The following is a 15,275-nucleotide window of genomic DNA, read 5'->3' as shown; positions in this document are numbered from 1 at the left end:
CATCCATACTGCAGAAATAATCCAGTTTGGCACTGCTTCTAACTGCAAGGCTCCCTGCGATGATGGGATTCTGGGCACAACAAACCACCAAGCCCAGAATTTCATGCATGGAGCCCTGGCTGACAGTAAAAGCAGTGTTTCAACATGTCACAACAAACTACAATTCCCAGGATTCCCTGGTTTGACAAGGGAATTGCCTCCACACTTCCAGATCACAGCCCCAGAGAATGAGTCTACAGGATATCAGTGTTGCCAGTTTAAGTCCACTTCTTCAGCTGCATTTGGATTTAATAATGATAATAATGGTGATGATGATGATAGTGAGATAGATCTTGGAGCACCTTTGAGTCTCACTGAAAGAAAAGTTGGCAGCATGAACTTTCCTAGACTTAAGCGTATTTCCTCAGATGCATGGGAATTTTAGTTCATTGTGGCACCAGAGCTCTTTCTCACAAAACTACAATCCCCAGGGTTCCCTAGCACTGAGCCAGGGCAGTTAAAGCGGTCTCAAACTGGATTATTTCTGCAGTATGGATTGGACCTTGAGCATTTTTAATAACGAAGGTCCAAAACACTGCAGAAATAATCCAGTTTGTGACCGCTTTAACTCTCCTGGTTCAGTGCTAAGGAATCCTGGGAATTGTAGTTTGTTGTGGCACCAGAGCTCTTTTTGATAAAGAAGGCTCAATGTCTCACAAAACTACACTTCCCAGGGTTCCCTAGCACTGAGCCAGGGCAGTTAATACCCATGAAGAATTCAACCTCTGCATGTGAAGCCCAGAACTGGGGAGCAGTTATGGAAACACGTGCAAGCCCATTTCCAATGACCCTATGCTTCCTACATTGGCCCAAAAGTAGGGGCTCTTACATGTACATACATGAACCCACAACAGCACAAGAGCTCTTGACAGCACAAAGGCTTCTACTTGTGTCCATGTGGAAAACCCCTTCAAATTTCGCTCGTCCAACAGAGGAAGACTGAGTAGGCAAGGATATTGGGGGTTGGGTTGGGTTGGGACCTGAATGGCTTCATGTGAGCAGAATGACCCCATCTCCATCATGGAGTTTCTCAATCCTGCACGCTGCTTAAGAAAAGCTCAATGAATTTATTATAGGATACACAGGATGTTGTTTTATACTGAGACAGACAATTGGTTTAACTAGCCCACCTGACTGCTAGTAAGGATGCAGCTCTTTTCTAATTTTTGCTTGAAGGAAGCCATAAGTAATTTTAGTCGTTTTCTTCCCACTGTAAGAAAGTCCTTGAAAACAGTCAAGTTTTCAAAGGCTATTCATAATTCAAGGCTTTTTCTGCACAAAATTTACATGTAGTTATTTCTACACAGCATTTTCTGCACAGAATATTTATACACAGGTATTTTCTGTGCAAAAAATGTTTCCTTTGGAAATAAACCACGTGTGAATTTTGTGCAAACCCAAATTATGAAGAATCTTTTCAGTCCAGGATTCTTCTCATCAGAAGAGAAACATCTTCCAACCACTTTTCTTTGTAGTTTTCAATATTATCTCCATCACTACCTATCAGTAGATCTCCAGGGTTTCTGGCAGGATTGTTGTCTCAGCCCTACTTGTAGATGCCTGGCATTCCCTAGTGGTCTCCTGGGCCCAACTATGTTTAACTTCTCAATCTAGAATTCAGGTGTGTTCAGGATGATACAGGTTGCATCCACACTGCAGAAATAATCTGGTTTGACACCACTTTAACTGCCATGGCTCAATGCTATGGGATTCTGGGGATGATAGTTTATTGTAGCACCAGAGCCCCAGATGTATCCACAGGCTTTTTTTTTTTTTTTTTTTTTTTGCAATTTAAAACTACAATCTAAAAATAATGAAGCACAAAGGGATGGAAATGGCCAGGAAACAGTAGATGATAAACTGAAAATGCTTAAAGAAACAGTCAAGAATTCTAACAGAAAAGAAAGAAATAAAGCAGTCCCAGTTGTTTCAGTTTCCCATTCACTATGAATGAACACATTTACCTGATAAAACACCAACAACTTGTAAAAATTTGTCCTATTTACTAGTGTCTACATCTTCCCTTGGGATTCTCAGCTCATTCGGGAATTTGTACTGGAACAATGGTACTTCAGGTTTTAATTTGCCCTTCTAAGACATTTTACAGATTTATATGCTCCATTATGGTTTCTTTCTTTAGCAGGTGATACAATTTATGTGTAAGAGAGAGTGCTGAAGAACAGATTTGGAGGAAGGGGTGATTATACAGTTCATTACATGGTTGTTTTCCAGCCTTAGGCTTAAGGATTCAAAGGCAATCCATGTGTATGCATTTGACTCCTGTTCCTCCAAACCCTGTTTTCTGGCATACCAGTAGTACCTTGTATCATGTTTGCAGCAAGCAAAAAATGAATTATGCAGGTCTGTGGCAGGACAGGTCTTTCTCTCCATCCAGAATTCTTTACACTACCTACAAGGTCAGTCCTGACATTAAAGAAATGTCTCCATGTTTAGAGGACGCCACCTGAGCACCTGTCTGCCCGTAAGCCCCCATACCTGAGCAAAAAAATGTGAACGAAGTCTGCACTAATTTAATTTTAAGACAAGAAGTTCATATTTGAGATGATTTAACCGGCTCAGGGCAAAAGGATTTTCTTTGATCTCTCTGTCAGCCATTCAAAATGAGCAAAGGTCAAGAGTGCTCAAACACCTATGTGGCTCTAGGCCACTCTGTGATAAAAGGTTGCTCCCATCAAGTTCCTAAGAGAAAGATACAGCCAGAAGATATATGTGAAGCACTTGCTGTACCTCACAGCAGACAAATCAAGTAACAATAGCAGAAATAAAAGGGATCTTACAAAGCAGAATATTCCAACTGTGAAGGAATCCTCTACTAATCACTGTGTAGCAACTCTTACTTAAATGTTCTCATATGTATATGAAATGTGTGTTGTGTAACTAAACATTACTTTTTAGTTTGGATTAAACATGCAAAGAGTCACCATAGGTCTGAGTTGACTTGAAGACAGAAGACAACAACTAAATGTGCAGGAGACCACTTCAAATTGAACCCACTGTGCATTTGCATGAATATCTTTAACCTTTTACCAGCTACTGAGTTTGCTAAACCTACCACCTATGCTGGTGGGGGGACTAAAAAAAGGAAAATTTCAGGGAGCATAAGGAAAACATTTAACCCCCTCAGACATCTCTCCAATTCTGCAAACTTAAAACATCTTCCAGAGCCATGATGATTGCTTCATGTCCCCTGCTCTTCACTTCCTGAATTCTTATTCCTGATCTGCCTTTCAACTGACTAAGGTATATACTGTTAAGGAAAAAGCAACATGGGACATACAGTAGTGAAATAAAAGATGTATGTGAGAGTCAGAGTGACTCAGCAGAAGCCAATAGAGAACCACACAGGTGTGAATGGTAAGATAATTAACAAGTGCTGAATGCCAAGGACAAGAATTGCAGAGTGGATAATTGAACACACCTGACAATTGTTAAGTGGTCAAGACTGAGATGATGAAATCATTAATTGTGGGATGAACAAGGAGAACCAATGGGAATGATGTACACGCCTACTGGGTGGAAGCAGACCACAATAGGTGGTACTATGATATGGCTATAATAAGGACTATACATCCCAATGCATTTTGTGGGTTGTAGTGGATTGTTGTGTGGGTTGGAGTAGTGGTTGTAGAGTGAGGAGTTGAGTATTGTTTGGAGCTGTGTATATAGTAGAATAAAGTAGATCTTTTATATAAGACTACTGAGTTGTCTGGTGTCTTGGGTGAAGCTACAAGAACCAGCAGGACCCTGGTGAAGAAGGGTGAAGACTTCTGTGGAAGCAAGAGTGAGAAGGCTTGGAGAGTTTGTCGGGGTCTTCAGCCTGTTTTCTGCAACTCTTGCAAAGATACAACAACTGGCCAAAACTGGTCAGCGTGGTGCACAACCAGGTGGTGAGTTCCAGGCCAGGTGAAGAGCCACAACTCTCATCATCCCTGACGTATACTGCACTGCAGAAGTAATGCCGTTTGACAATGCTTTAACTGCTATGGCTCTATCCTACAGAATCCTGGGATTTGTCCTGGGATAAGCAGATGCAAGTACAGACACCTACATACTGTATTCTTAGAAATTATCAAGATGAGTCTAAGCTTTTACACTGGAGTCAACGGTTGCTATCTTTACAAAGTTTCGTTGGATAAATATAATTGCTCCCTGCTGCAACCATATGACAAACACTGAGTATCAGTGTTTTCTTCTATCAGCAGTGAATCTGGGATTCTTGTGGGCAGTGATGAAATGCATTTCATTATAAAATTGCAAGACATCCAATTGAAATAGAACAGCTAAAGAAGGAATGAATCAACAGGAGGAAGATGAAGCTATCTAGAATGAGGAAACGTATCATGATGCTAATCACTTCCCCTTTAATACACAGATTATGCATGGATTTTTCATCCACAGATTCACAAAGCACTTCAAAAACGTTACAACTTTACAACAAAAATATATAAACAACCCCAATTAGAAGGTGGTAGCGATATACCACCAGCATTTTATTGCAGTTACCTCTTGCTTACTTGAATAACTCCTTCCTGAACCCTTTAAAAATGCAGTAGACTAATAGACCAATTTTAACTTTATAAAGTAGGACTTTTGTTTCTCCTTCAGATGTTCTTGGACAGCTACACCCATCACTCCACAAGACAGCAAATGGAGGGATAATGAGAATTGCAGTATAAGAACTGAAGGGCCAAACATTGACCATCCCTAACTTCTTTCAGAGAAGTTAGACTGGTACCCTAACTACTTAAAGACTTTTTTTGTTTAGAAAACATTTAATAATTGATTCTCTAAGGTCTGTCTCTCCTAAACAATGTGCTGGATCTTGCTAATTCTTGTGCTGGTGTGTGTGTGCATGTGCATGTTTAATAGTGTATGTTTCAATGTTTTAAAATATGTGTTAATGTTTTAATCCAGTTTTACTTTTTTAATCTTTAACCTCTAACTTTTCTATTTTGTGAATTTTTAACTATGTGTTTTACAATTTATTGTGAGCTTCTTTGAGTCTTAAGTGAGGAACAGGCAGGATAGAAACAAACAAATAAATGAACAAAGCAGAAATTGGCAATTTTCTGCCCTAGAGCCTACTAAAGGTTGCACAGATTGCTGAAAGTTAAAACAAACAAACAAATAAACAAACAAACAAACAATGGATGGTCTCTTCTGGTTTTGAAAAATAACTAATTTTGTTGTTAAAAGGTCCAGGGGGTGTGTGGCCTATTTAAAAGGTGAATGAGAGGAAACACTGTACGTTGTATTACTTTTCCAAAGAAATGGTACTCCAGGCGATTCAAATATCTCATGGCTGCACAAATTGTGTTGGTCTATGCTTCGAGAGGCCACACAGAATCTCAGGGCCACATTTTGCCTACTCCTGCTGTAAAGAGGTATTAACTCATGAAGTGATCCCTTCTTCACCTTAAAATAACCTGCACTGAATCAATGTTTTGTCAATCTCCTATTAAAACACAATTTAAACAACCCCTTTAAATGGCAGAAGCATCTGTGTGGAAATAACACTACATGTTAAGTTGTCCCTTGGGGACACTAACCTCCTTTAATAAAACCACTGTAAAGACAAGGCCCTATATATCAACAGTCTTTAATATGGAAACATATGATATAATCTTCTTCCACAGCTTGAGAGCTAATGCAAAGTGACAGATCATTGGAAGGTAAAAATCCAGGATACCCTTTCCATACAGTCCTAAGTAGGCCAGCTTTAAATATTTTACAACAATGCCAAGTATTCCAATTAAAAAAACATTGGAATACTTATTTCAGATTGCTTCCCAAAATAAAATTAGGAAATGCTAGAGCAAAAGAAACACAGAAAATTGATTCCTCCCTTTTGTAAACATCATCACTTGTGTGTTAATCAGTCTTACTAATCTACCCAAAACATCTGCCTCTGGAGTAGAAAAATCCCTCCAGTCTGTCATCAGTTAAGTTCCCATAAATGTCTGCTGCTTCTGCAAAAAGAAAGAAGTCAGCTTCTTATTCAGAAGGTAGCTTTCATTACCATGGCTAAAACACCTTTTAATCACCATTTTCTGGTTAAAAAGACGTGGCATAAGATCAGAGATAATGAAATAAACCAGAAATAAAGGCACTGTAAGAATTCAAACCTAAAAAAAAAAATCACTGATGTACAGGATGCATATAGCCTGTAGTTTTACAATCAGGTCTCTTGGTAGACTATAGGTCTTTTGATACCATAGCTTTTCATGCTGTTGAGTTTGAAAAGAAGTGCAACACATCTTCCATGAACTGTAGTGGAAAACTCTGTGTACCCGCTAACGTGTCCAGACCTAAATGGAACCTAACCCAACTGCTGGATGCTGATGCTTACTGGGACATAAAATTTCTGCATCACATTATGCAACCCAGATTCTACACAAAGAGAACATGGGCATACATTGAGCAGAACTGCATAACATATTCTCATCCCCTTCCCCACCACCACTCCCTTCTCCTTTTGTGTCGTGTCTTTTAGATTGTAAGCCTGAGGGCAGGGAACCGTCTAATTAAAAAGATTATATGTACAGCGCTGTGTAAATTTACAGCGCTTTATAAATAAAGGTTAATAATAATAATAAATATTGTTAAAGTCCTAGAAAAGGTAAGAGCTACATAAGGCACTGAAGCATCTGTCTTACAGTAAAATCTTCTTATGCCTTACTTTGATTTCTTTAGATTTTATCAGGTTCTCATATATTCTTCACTCCTAATTATAAGAATCTAGTTTGGTTTTGTAAAGTAAAACATCACTTTCTATGTCTGTAGTAGCAGAGTGCAACCAAAGAAGACATTCATATCTTCAGCAGCTATGTTTCAACAGTTTTATTAAAACACACATATACTTTCATATACTATATGAAAGATATACTCTACAACAGTACCAATAAAACTGTATAATAATTCAGCACACAATGACTATTTTCTGGACTAACATATAGGGAGTTTGTCAAGCTTCTTATTCCACATGATCCAATGGAAAGAACTTCCTAGATTGTGGTCTGAGAGATTGATGTTCAATTTGAGTTCATTCAAAGACTCATCTGATGGTGTTGGGCAAATTCGATTTTCTTTGTCTCTCCCCACAAAATGTTAACAGAGGTATATTAGACTGTACAAGTAAGGAAAAGACTGTAAAGGATCATACATTATATGTGATCTACAGAAATGACTATGAAAATACACACAGCCAATAACAACAAATAAAAAAATAACACAATAGTGTTATATTTTTTCATACTATGTTTTATGTTTAATAAACTCATAAAAGTTACGTTTTACTATCAGAAAAAAAGAAGCCAATGTGTAATATTAGCAAACATCTGAAGCAAAAAGGGAAAATACATTTGTGCATTTTAAACTGAATGAAATTATGCAACTTAAAAAAAGTTAAAATAATAATTTATTAACTCTTTGTAAAAGCAGTGCTGAATTTTTCACTTGCTAGCATTTTATCCTCAGAAATGACACTATTAATACTAGTTTCAATTTCCAGCTATTGAAAGCTGAAATTAGTTTCAAGTACTGCAAAAGAATGAAATCTGGGAAGCAGGTAGTGTAGGAAGAAAAGTCAGTTCAGCCTAAGAAACTTTAATTAAAAGGTCCATCATAAATAGTTACCTTCCACTTGAGTCTTTTCTGTGCATATGTTGTTGTCTAGGTTTTCCTTTAATTGCTTTTAAAACATCTGCTAGTGCCATTTCTCATTCCAAGACTGAACATGAATTTTTCATGCCCCATATTTAGCTGTTGAATAAGCAGACGTATGAGCAACTTGCTCCAATTTCTCTTCTAAGCATAAAATATCTACAGCAGCCTTTCCCAGGCTGATGTCTTTTGGATAATTTTGACTGCAATGACCATCAATCCCAGAAAGCATAGCCAATTAAGGAACCTAAGAAATGAAGTCAAATCCATCTAAGGATGCCAAATCGGGGAAACCAAAAGCTAAATAAGTGTATGAAGAATATGGTGGTTGTAGCCCTGATAATCACCAGATGGCCATACTGTGTGGAGATGATATTAGTTGTAGTCCAACTCAAGTTTACTAGGTTCAGGAACGCTGGTCTATGGCACAATCCTTCAGACAGACTACAATGTCAAAATATTATTTAATCTATTTTCAACAACTGAATGTTGAAGATGAACTTCTAACTAATCCAAGTGAGTAGCTGATGTTAATAAATTATAGAAAGAGAACAAATAAGAATATATACAATAGATATAATTTGATTATTAATACACAATTTGATCATTATGTCTATACCACGTTTATGTGTCATGGCTCCATCTTGCAGAATCCTGCGATTTGTAGGTTGTTGTGGCACCAGAGCTCGCTAACAGACAAGGCTAAGTATCTCACAAAACTATAAATCCCAGAATTGCATAGCATTGACTCATGACAGTTAAAGTGATGTCAAATTCCATTCCATGTAGATGCAACCAAAGTCTTATCACCACTATGGTTATTTTTGTCGTCTCTGGAAAACTGCTCCCAAGGTAGTGATTGGGAACAAAAAATGTCAGGCACAATATGGAGCAAATTAACCCCTTTCTGTCCCTACTAGCCTGCTCAAAATCTCCCTTAAAGTCCTCCCACCTGTTTCCGTACAACCTGGGAAAGATAATTTTTTGAAGACTAATGAGGGGGGGAGAAGCAGCCTATCCCACTGCTATTCTTCAAGTGGCAGCTTTTCATTAAACAAACATCAGGAGACTGTTCACACCTCTTCAATTTAATGTCTGCTTTTACTCAGAGGAAGCAATAACAACAGGAGAACAGGTTGTAGCTAGAGAAACTGGCTTCATTTAGCAACTCCATTTTAACAAGGACGCAGCAAACTAGAGGCTAACCAAGCTTTAAAGCCTGCACCAGGAGTTAAGATGAAAAGCAATCGGATATTCTCAGAGTAAGGAACTGGATATCAATCTTTCACTATTTAAAAGTTCTGCAAAAGAAGACAGATGCCCATTGTCTTCTTTAAATTAAAATGTAGATAAAAAACAGCCGTTTACATTATAGGAAGGCAGATTTAGAAGAGATGAAAGTTGTACAGTATTACTAATTATACAAAGTATAACAGAGTGGTTAAGACAGAATTTTGACCAACTGTACACTTTGATTTCAAAGTATCACAACTGTCATGGATATACCAGTTTGTATAACTGGTGTGTTATACAAACTCTTATACAAAGAGTTATACAAACTCTTAAGTTTGTATAACTCAGAGTAGATTATGAGGTGCAGAAAGCAACATTAGCATATATTTATTTGACTAACTGACTGACTGACTGATTGATTTGATTTGATTGATTGGTGTCCCATTTTCCCCACCAAATGAGCTTTTGACCAATGACTTCCAGTAATATATCATCAGTCCCAGTACAGAAGCAAACATGAACATGCCTTTTGCAAAATTGTTTATTTTACTTCCACTTGACAGAGATCCAAACTGCAATGGGCATCTTGCAACCATCATAATGTTTTAGCTCCTTCTGTCCATTTTGACAAATAAATTTGGACACATCAGCCTAAAGCCAATTTAAGGAAATTCTGTATTTTAGACTAATATGTGGTCTACTGGATCTTCTAGTGGACTGCTGTATATAACCTCATGGCTTCAAGAAATGCATTTTCTCTGGCCAGATCTTAATTTGTGTGGACACGAGAGCCATTGTGCTTGAAATTGGCAAGAGACAACAGCTAGTCAGGGAAAGGAAGTACACTGCCCAAAGGACTTTGACAATTGCATCAGAGACAAGCAGGCTGGCACAAAACAGATCATGATAAATTTTTAAGGACCACCTACTGGATTTTAGTCACAGGGGACTGTGAGATAATGTGCATTGCTTTTTGGAATATGCATTATTGAAACAGGTCTGTCTAGCTCTGAGATGTAGAACATTCTCTCCAAAATTAGTGAAGTAAAAACCATGCCCAAAATTGCTTCATTTGAACTAAGACTGAACTCTGATTTTGCAGTAGAAAAAGTAGAAAGCCAGTCTAAATAACATTTTATGAATGCAAGTATATTGATTAAAAAAGTAGCCTCAAACACAATACAACACATCTTAACTAATAACAACTGCCCTACAATAGATAAATACAGTATTACAACTTTTGATTTTTCTTGTATAGCAATCTGTTGCTTGGTCAAACACAGGAGTTTCAACTTGAAAATTTAACTAAAATATGCAATCTTCTGTTTCTTAAATTTCACGAGCAGGCCTTTTTGTTGCTTGGTAGTAGTGAATAACAAGCAGCAAAACACATTTGTATCCATTTCTCTTATTGTCTGGAATCTCATACTCCTTCCCACAACCAAAACTACCAATCCTTGCTGCAGCTATGGCAAAAACTAAGCCTATATCCCTCCACTTTAATAACAACCAACTCAGGACATGCACAACCCAAGATAAATACTGCTCAGAAAAACGATAATAACATTCTCATTAATGGGAATGAGTAAACACTTCTCATTATGCTGAAATTTGTACCATTTGTTCATTGATGTTAAACTCACAGACATTAGCCCCCTCATTACCAAAAATTGCTACATATTATGAATCATGTGTTACTCAGGGAGTACAATGCTCTGGGAAGTTTTATTTTAATGCTCTTTAAGACAAATAAGAACACACTGCAGCCAACCACATACCGTATGTGTTTCTTACACACATGATGGGATAACAACATGAAACAGACAACAATGACATCTTCTAAAATTCTCAGCTATCAAAAGATGTAAAACAGCCAATCTTCAAATTATCTGTTCCAACATATTTTTATATGAAAGCAGCCAGGTCAGCTTATTGCAGAAAAAGTAATATAGAATTTTGCAGAACCTAGGACTGTTCACAAATTTATTTTGGCATATGCTTTTGACTTCATTCTACTTCATTACATTCATGAAATGTAGTTTTGAACTACAAGTATATATAGTTGGACATCATACTTTTCCAGTGGCTTACAGGTTTAAATAGATGCATACTCCTAAAAAATCCATTCTCACTCTCAAGTTCACACTGCCCAACTTAAAGTGCAAATCTTTATGACGTATGCAGTTTTTACCGTAGTAGCTAGTTCTCCTATCGACCTATATGCCATTTTAACTGCCATGGATCTATCCTATAGAACCCTGAGGTTGGAGAGGCACTAGTTCTCTCCCCTGTGCTGTAAATCCCAGGTTTCCAAGGGGTGGAGCAACGGCAGTTAAACTAAATATCAGTGCTATAACTGTGTAGGGGGAATGGGTCCTTAGTACAGTACTTGCCACATGAATCTGAGCTCAATAACCATAATCCTCAAACAGTGAAATGATTCTGGCTGGAAATGAAATGAGTACTGTAGTAATTCCATGCACCCACAGTGTACTGCTAAGAGTTGGAGAACAGATAATGATAAACTCATAGGAGTTATAGCTTCAACAGTAGCATGGATTTCACAGTTTAAATAAATATTGTGGAAAGTGCTACCTTGTCCTAAATTTATCATGAGTGACTTAACCATAGGTTCCAGTATGCCATGTGGAAAACAATATTTTCCTGACCAGTTTCCCCTGCATACCATGCATACTCTTATAAGCTTCTATCATGTCTCTCCATATCTATCCACTTTCCCCCAGATAAATAGATCTAAATACTATACAGTCATCCCTCTGCATCAAGGGATTTTTATCCATTGATTCAAGCATCCACATCTTGAAAATATTTTTTAAAATATATAAATAAAAAACAAAGAAATCTTGATTTTGCTCTTTTATATAAGGGACACTATTTTACTATGCCATTGTATTTAATGGGACTTGAGCATCCACGGATCTTGTTATCCACAGGAGATCCTGGAACTAAGCTCTAGCAGATACCTAGGCCCCACTGCAATGCTTCCTCAAGAGGAAGTTGTTCCAGTCCCTTTACCATTTGGTATCCCTTCCCTGTTTTGGGGTTCAATATCTTGTTTGAACAACTGGATATGCACAGTAAACATAGGAAGAATAGCACAGAAATTCTTCCCCCTAGTCTGAGCAAAAGGAAACAATCATATTCAATAACTGAATATATGAATGAATGGAAGAGAGGAATGTAGTAACACTACCATGGTTTCTGACCTCTCTGGGCCCAGTTGTATGTTAGCCATGACTAAATAAATCCTACATACATATTATTATCTCCATACCCATGGTCTCCCAGTTACTGGGAACTCCCCATATTCAGACAGGTTCTCACACCTTGTAGCAAGCTATAGCAATACACATTTAAGCTCTAAAGCTGTTGGCAGAGAACCCTTTTTCCTGTTAAAAGCCACCATCCCTTATGGGTAACAGCAGATGGTCCCATAACCAGTGGTGGGCAAGGACAGAGTCAAAACCTGGCAATGTTGCCCCTTTTTGTTTCACTTTCTCTTTCTGAAATCATCTGCACTTCTCTTTTTCTTCCTGCAACTTCTTCTTCCCCACCTACAAAGCTGCTGGGCGAGGGACACAGAGGGGTGAACTGATAACTTCCAAGGGTCTTTGGAATTCAGGCCAAGGGCACCATACACTGGACGTCTGATTCTCAGGAAAGATTCTGCACCAAATTAAGCAACTCTGGCAGGTCTAGGAGCCAACTTTCTGCCTTGGGGTTCTCTGGGAGCTTTAAAGACTGCTCAAAATTCTACAAAAAGAAAAATAAACCGGACATGAAAGTAGACAGTCTATTTCTGGTTTTTAAATTTTTTTTAAAAAAAATTATAAATTGCATGGAGTAAGGGTGTGGCCTATGATCATTTAAAGAAAGAATTGCTGCTCCTGGTGGTTTCCTAGAGATAAAATTCACCTGAGGGTGGGACAGAAAAATGGCAGTCCATGGGAATCTGGGAATGAGGAGGTGGGTGCTACACTCAATCAGCAAAACAGTATAACCCATTTATCTATCATGCAAACCTCTTCAGTTCTTACCAAGTTCTACATCCTGATCATCAGTAAGTACAAGAATGATGTTTGGACGGATGTTTCGGCGGTCCCTTTGAAATCTTCCCTTCAGACGCTGATTTAACAGGAAAGCTGAACTGTCATCCAGCAAGGATAAGAGAGTTATTATGAATAATCCAACGGCAATGCTACGCTGTGCCATATTGTGCTGATTTTGCATGCTGTTCAAACAAAGGTGAGGAAATGTCTTCTATTTTTTCTTCAAAGGGAGCTCTAAGAGGAGGCAAAAAAGGAAAAAAAAGAAGAAAGTAAGTCAGCAAATAGATATGCATGCAATAAAAACCTGAACACATTGTATAGACCATTGTTTTAATACAGAAGAATAAAAAACCAATGTTATCTTCTGAGGATTAATACCACACTATGTCGACAGAATGATCCTGTACATAACCCACACAGCTTCAAAACCATATGTGCATACTAGAAATACAGTAAACAGTTTGGGGGCAATTAATGTGTTTCATAGATATCAACTGATGGGAAAGACACATGTTGGTAAAAATACAGGAGATGCTCACCAGTCATTACAGACTTTAATTTTCTTTGTGTCCACTAGTTTGCAGACATTAATTTCCCATTTCTGCATCAGTAAGCAACCCAAGTGGATCCACAGTCCCATCTTCTGCTCCATGGATCTCACAGAGGCTAGCATTGCCAAAAATGGGGAGGGGGAGGAAAGAAAATGTTCTATGGATGTAATGGACTGCCAAAAGGACTAATAAATGAGCCCAAGCGCAAATCAAACCTGAACTCTCTCTAGAAGCCAAAATTACTAAACTGAGACTACTGTACTTTGGACATATCATGAGAAGACATTACTCATTAGAAAAGATAATAATGCTTGATCACGTGGAATTCAGTAGGAAAAGAGAAAGACTGTATTACAGGTAGATAAACCCAGTCAAGGAAGTCACAGCCTGACCTTATGGGATCTCAGTAGGGCTGCTGCCAACAGTGTGGCTTGGAAGTCTCTCTTTCATGGGATCACCGTAAATCAAAGTTGACTTGATATCAATTAGCAACAAAAATAAAATGACCAAAGAAAAGAAAATAATCAAACCTCTACTTCTGATTTTGAAAAAAATGGGATTTTAAAAATGTTTTCATAATACAAAGAAAAGGATGCTGTGATCTATTTAAAAGACAAAGGCTGCTAGGGTGAAAAAAAATACATTTATTATTGCAAGAGAAAGGCCACTCCAGAGGACAACATACACACAACAGCCTTGGGGGCCCAAATGAAGTAATCACAGCAACTAAATAATTATTACTATTATTTTATTTTCTTATATCCCACCTTTCTCCCAATATAGGCGGCGTTGCTATGTAACACATGGTAAATATAACTGCTACGGAGTTCATTAGCCACCTTCAGGGGAAAACCCCAAAATCAAAATAGAGATTTGACAAGAAGATTGTAAGCTCAGAAAGAATATAAATTATTCTTAAAATCATATGTAAAGACAAAAATACAGACCTCTACATTTGGTTGGTCATTTCTATGAAACAAACACATTTCTAATAAAAAAAATACATTTTGTAATTCTTTCTATGAAACAACTCTGTTCCAAAAACCCCTTGACTATCTTATTAGCTGAGTTAATTATTTACTATTATTATAATCTGACTATAAACACAATTTAGGCAAAGATGTAATGTATTCAATTTAATCTCAAAAAGAGCTTCACATCAATATCTACTATAATAGAGCAAGCTACACATTTCTTAGAGCTCAAGAAATAGTGTGTCTACTTATACCACGACAGGTTATGTCACAGTTTGTTTCCATGTGTCCTGAAAAAACACAGGATGAATTTAGAATAATGTTACAAATTTAGTTTCGAACTTCCTGGCTCTGAGGGTGGATGTTCCATGTTATGTCAACAACATTTGACATAAGAGGGTAAGGGTGTGTTTTGCAAAAGGCAAATTGCAAAGATCCCATGCTTAAAACATAATTTTAAAAAACCCACTGGCGCTGGCAAACAGCTCTATTAACTACATCAAGCCACATTCCCAGTGATGTATATCCAAAGACTACAGCTACTATTCCCCATGATAAAGCTAGGACTGTCATCTTTTAATCTGACAAACTCTGCCTAGTCCAGACATTAATGATGTTAGTATGACAAATAATAATAATAATAATAATAATAATAATAATAATAATAATAATAATAAAGAGTACAGCCTGCAGGGGTGCATGGCTTCAATAATTCTGAAGACCAC

The 15,275-nt window shown here is 37.6% G+C and overlaps 1 protein-coding gene across 1 annotated transcript in view; it reads right to left on the bottom strand.

Annotated features, from left to right (window-relative positions):
- Nucleotides 1–15,275, bottom strand: part of SULF2 (sulfatase 2) — a 148,303-nt gene that overhangs the window by 110,257 nt on the left and 22,771 nt on the right. Inside the window, exon 2 of the mRNA XM_042465922.1 lies at nt 13,014–13,259. Within this exon, the coding sequence (XP_042321856.1) occupies nt 13,014–13,206 (193 nt within the window). The 5' untranslated portion in view covers nt 13,207–13,259. The remainder of the gene's footprint in view (nt 1–13,013; nt 13,260–15,275) is intronic.

This window comes from Sceloporus undulatus, chromosome 4 (genome assembly GCF_019175285.1).
Source record: "Sceloporus undulatus isolate JIND9_A2432 ecotype Alabama chromosome 4, SceUnd_v1.1, whole genome shotgun sequence".
Lineage (NCBI taxonomy): Eukaryota > Metazoa > Chordata > Lepidosauria > Squamata > Phrynosomatidae > Sceloporus > Sceloporus undulatus.
The sequence above is the reverse complement of the archived record's forward strand: the minus strand, read 5'-3'. Positions and strand labels throughout refer to the sequence as shown.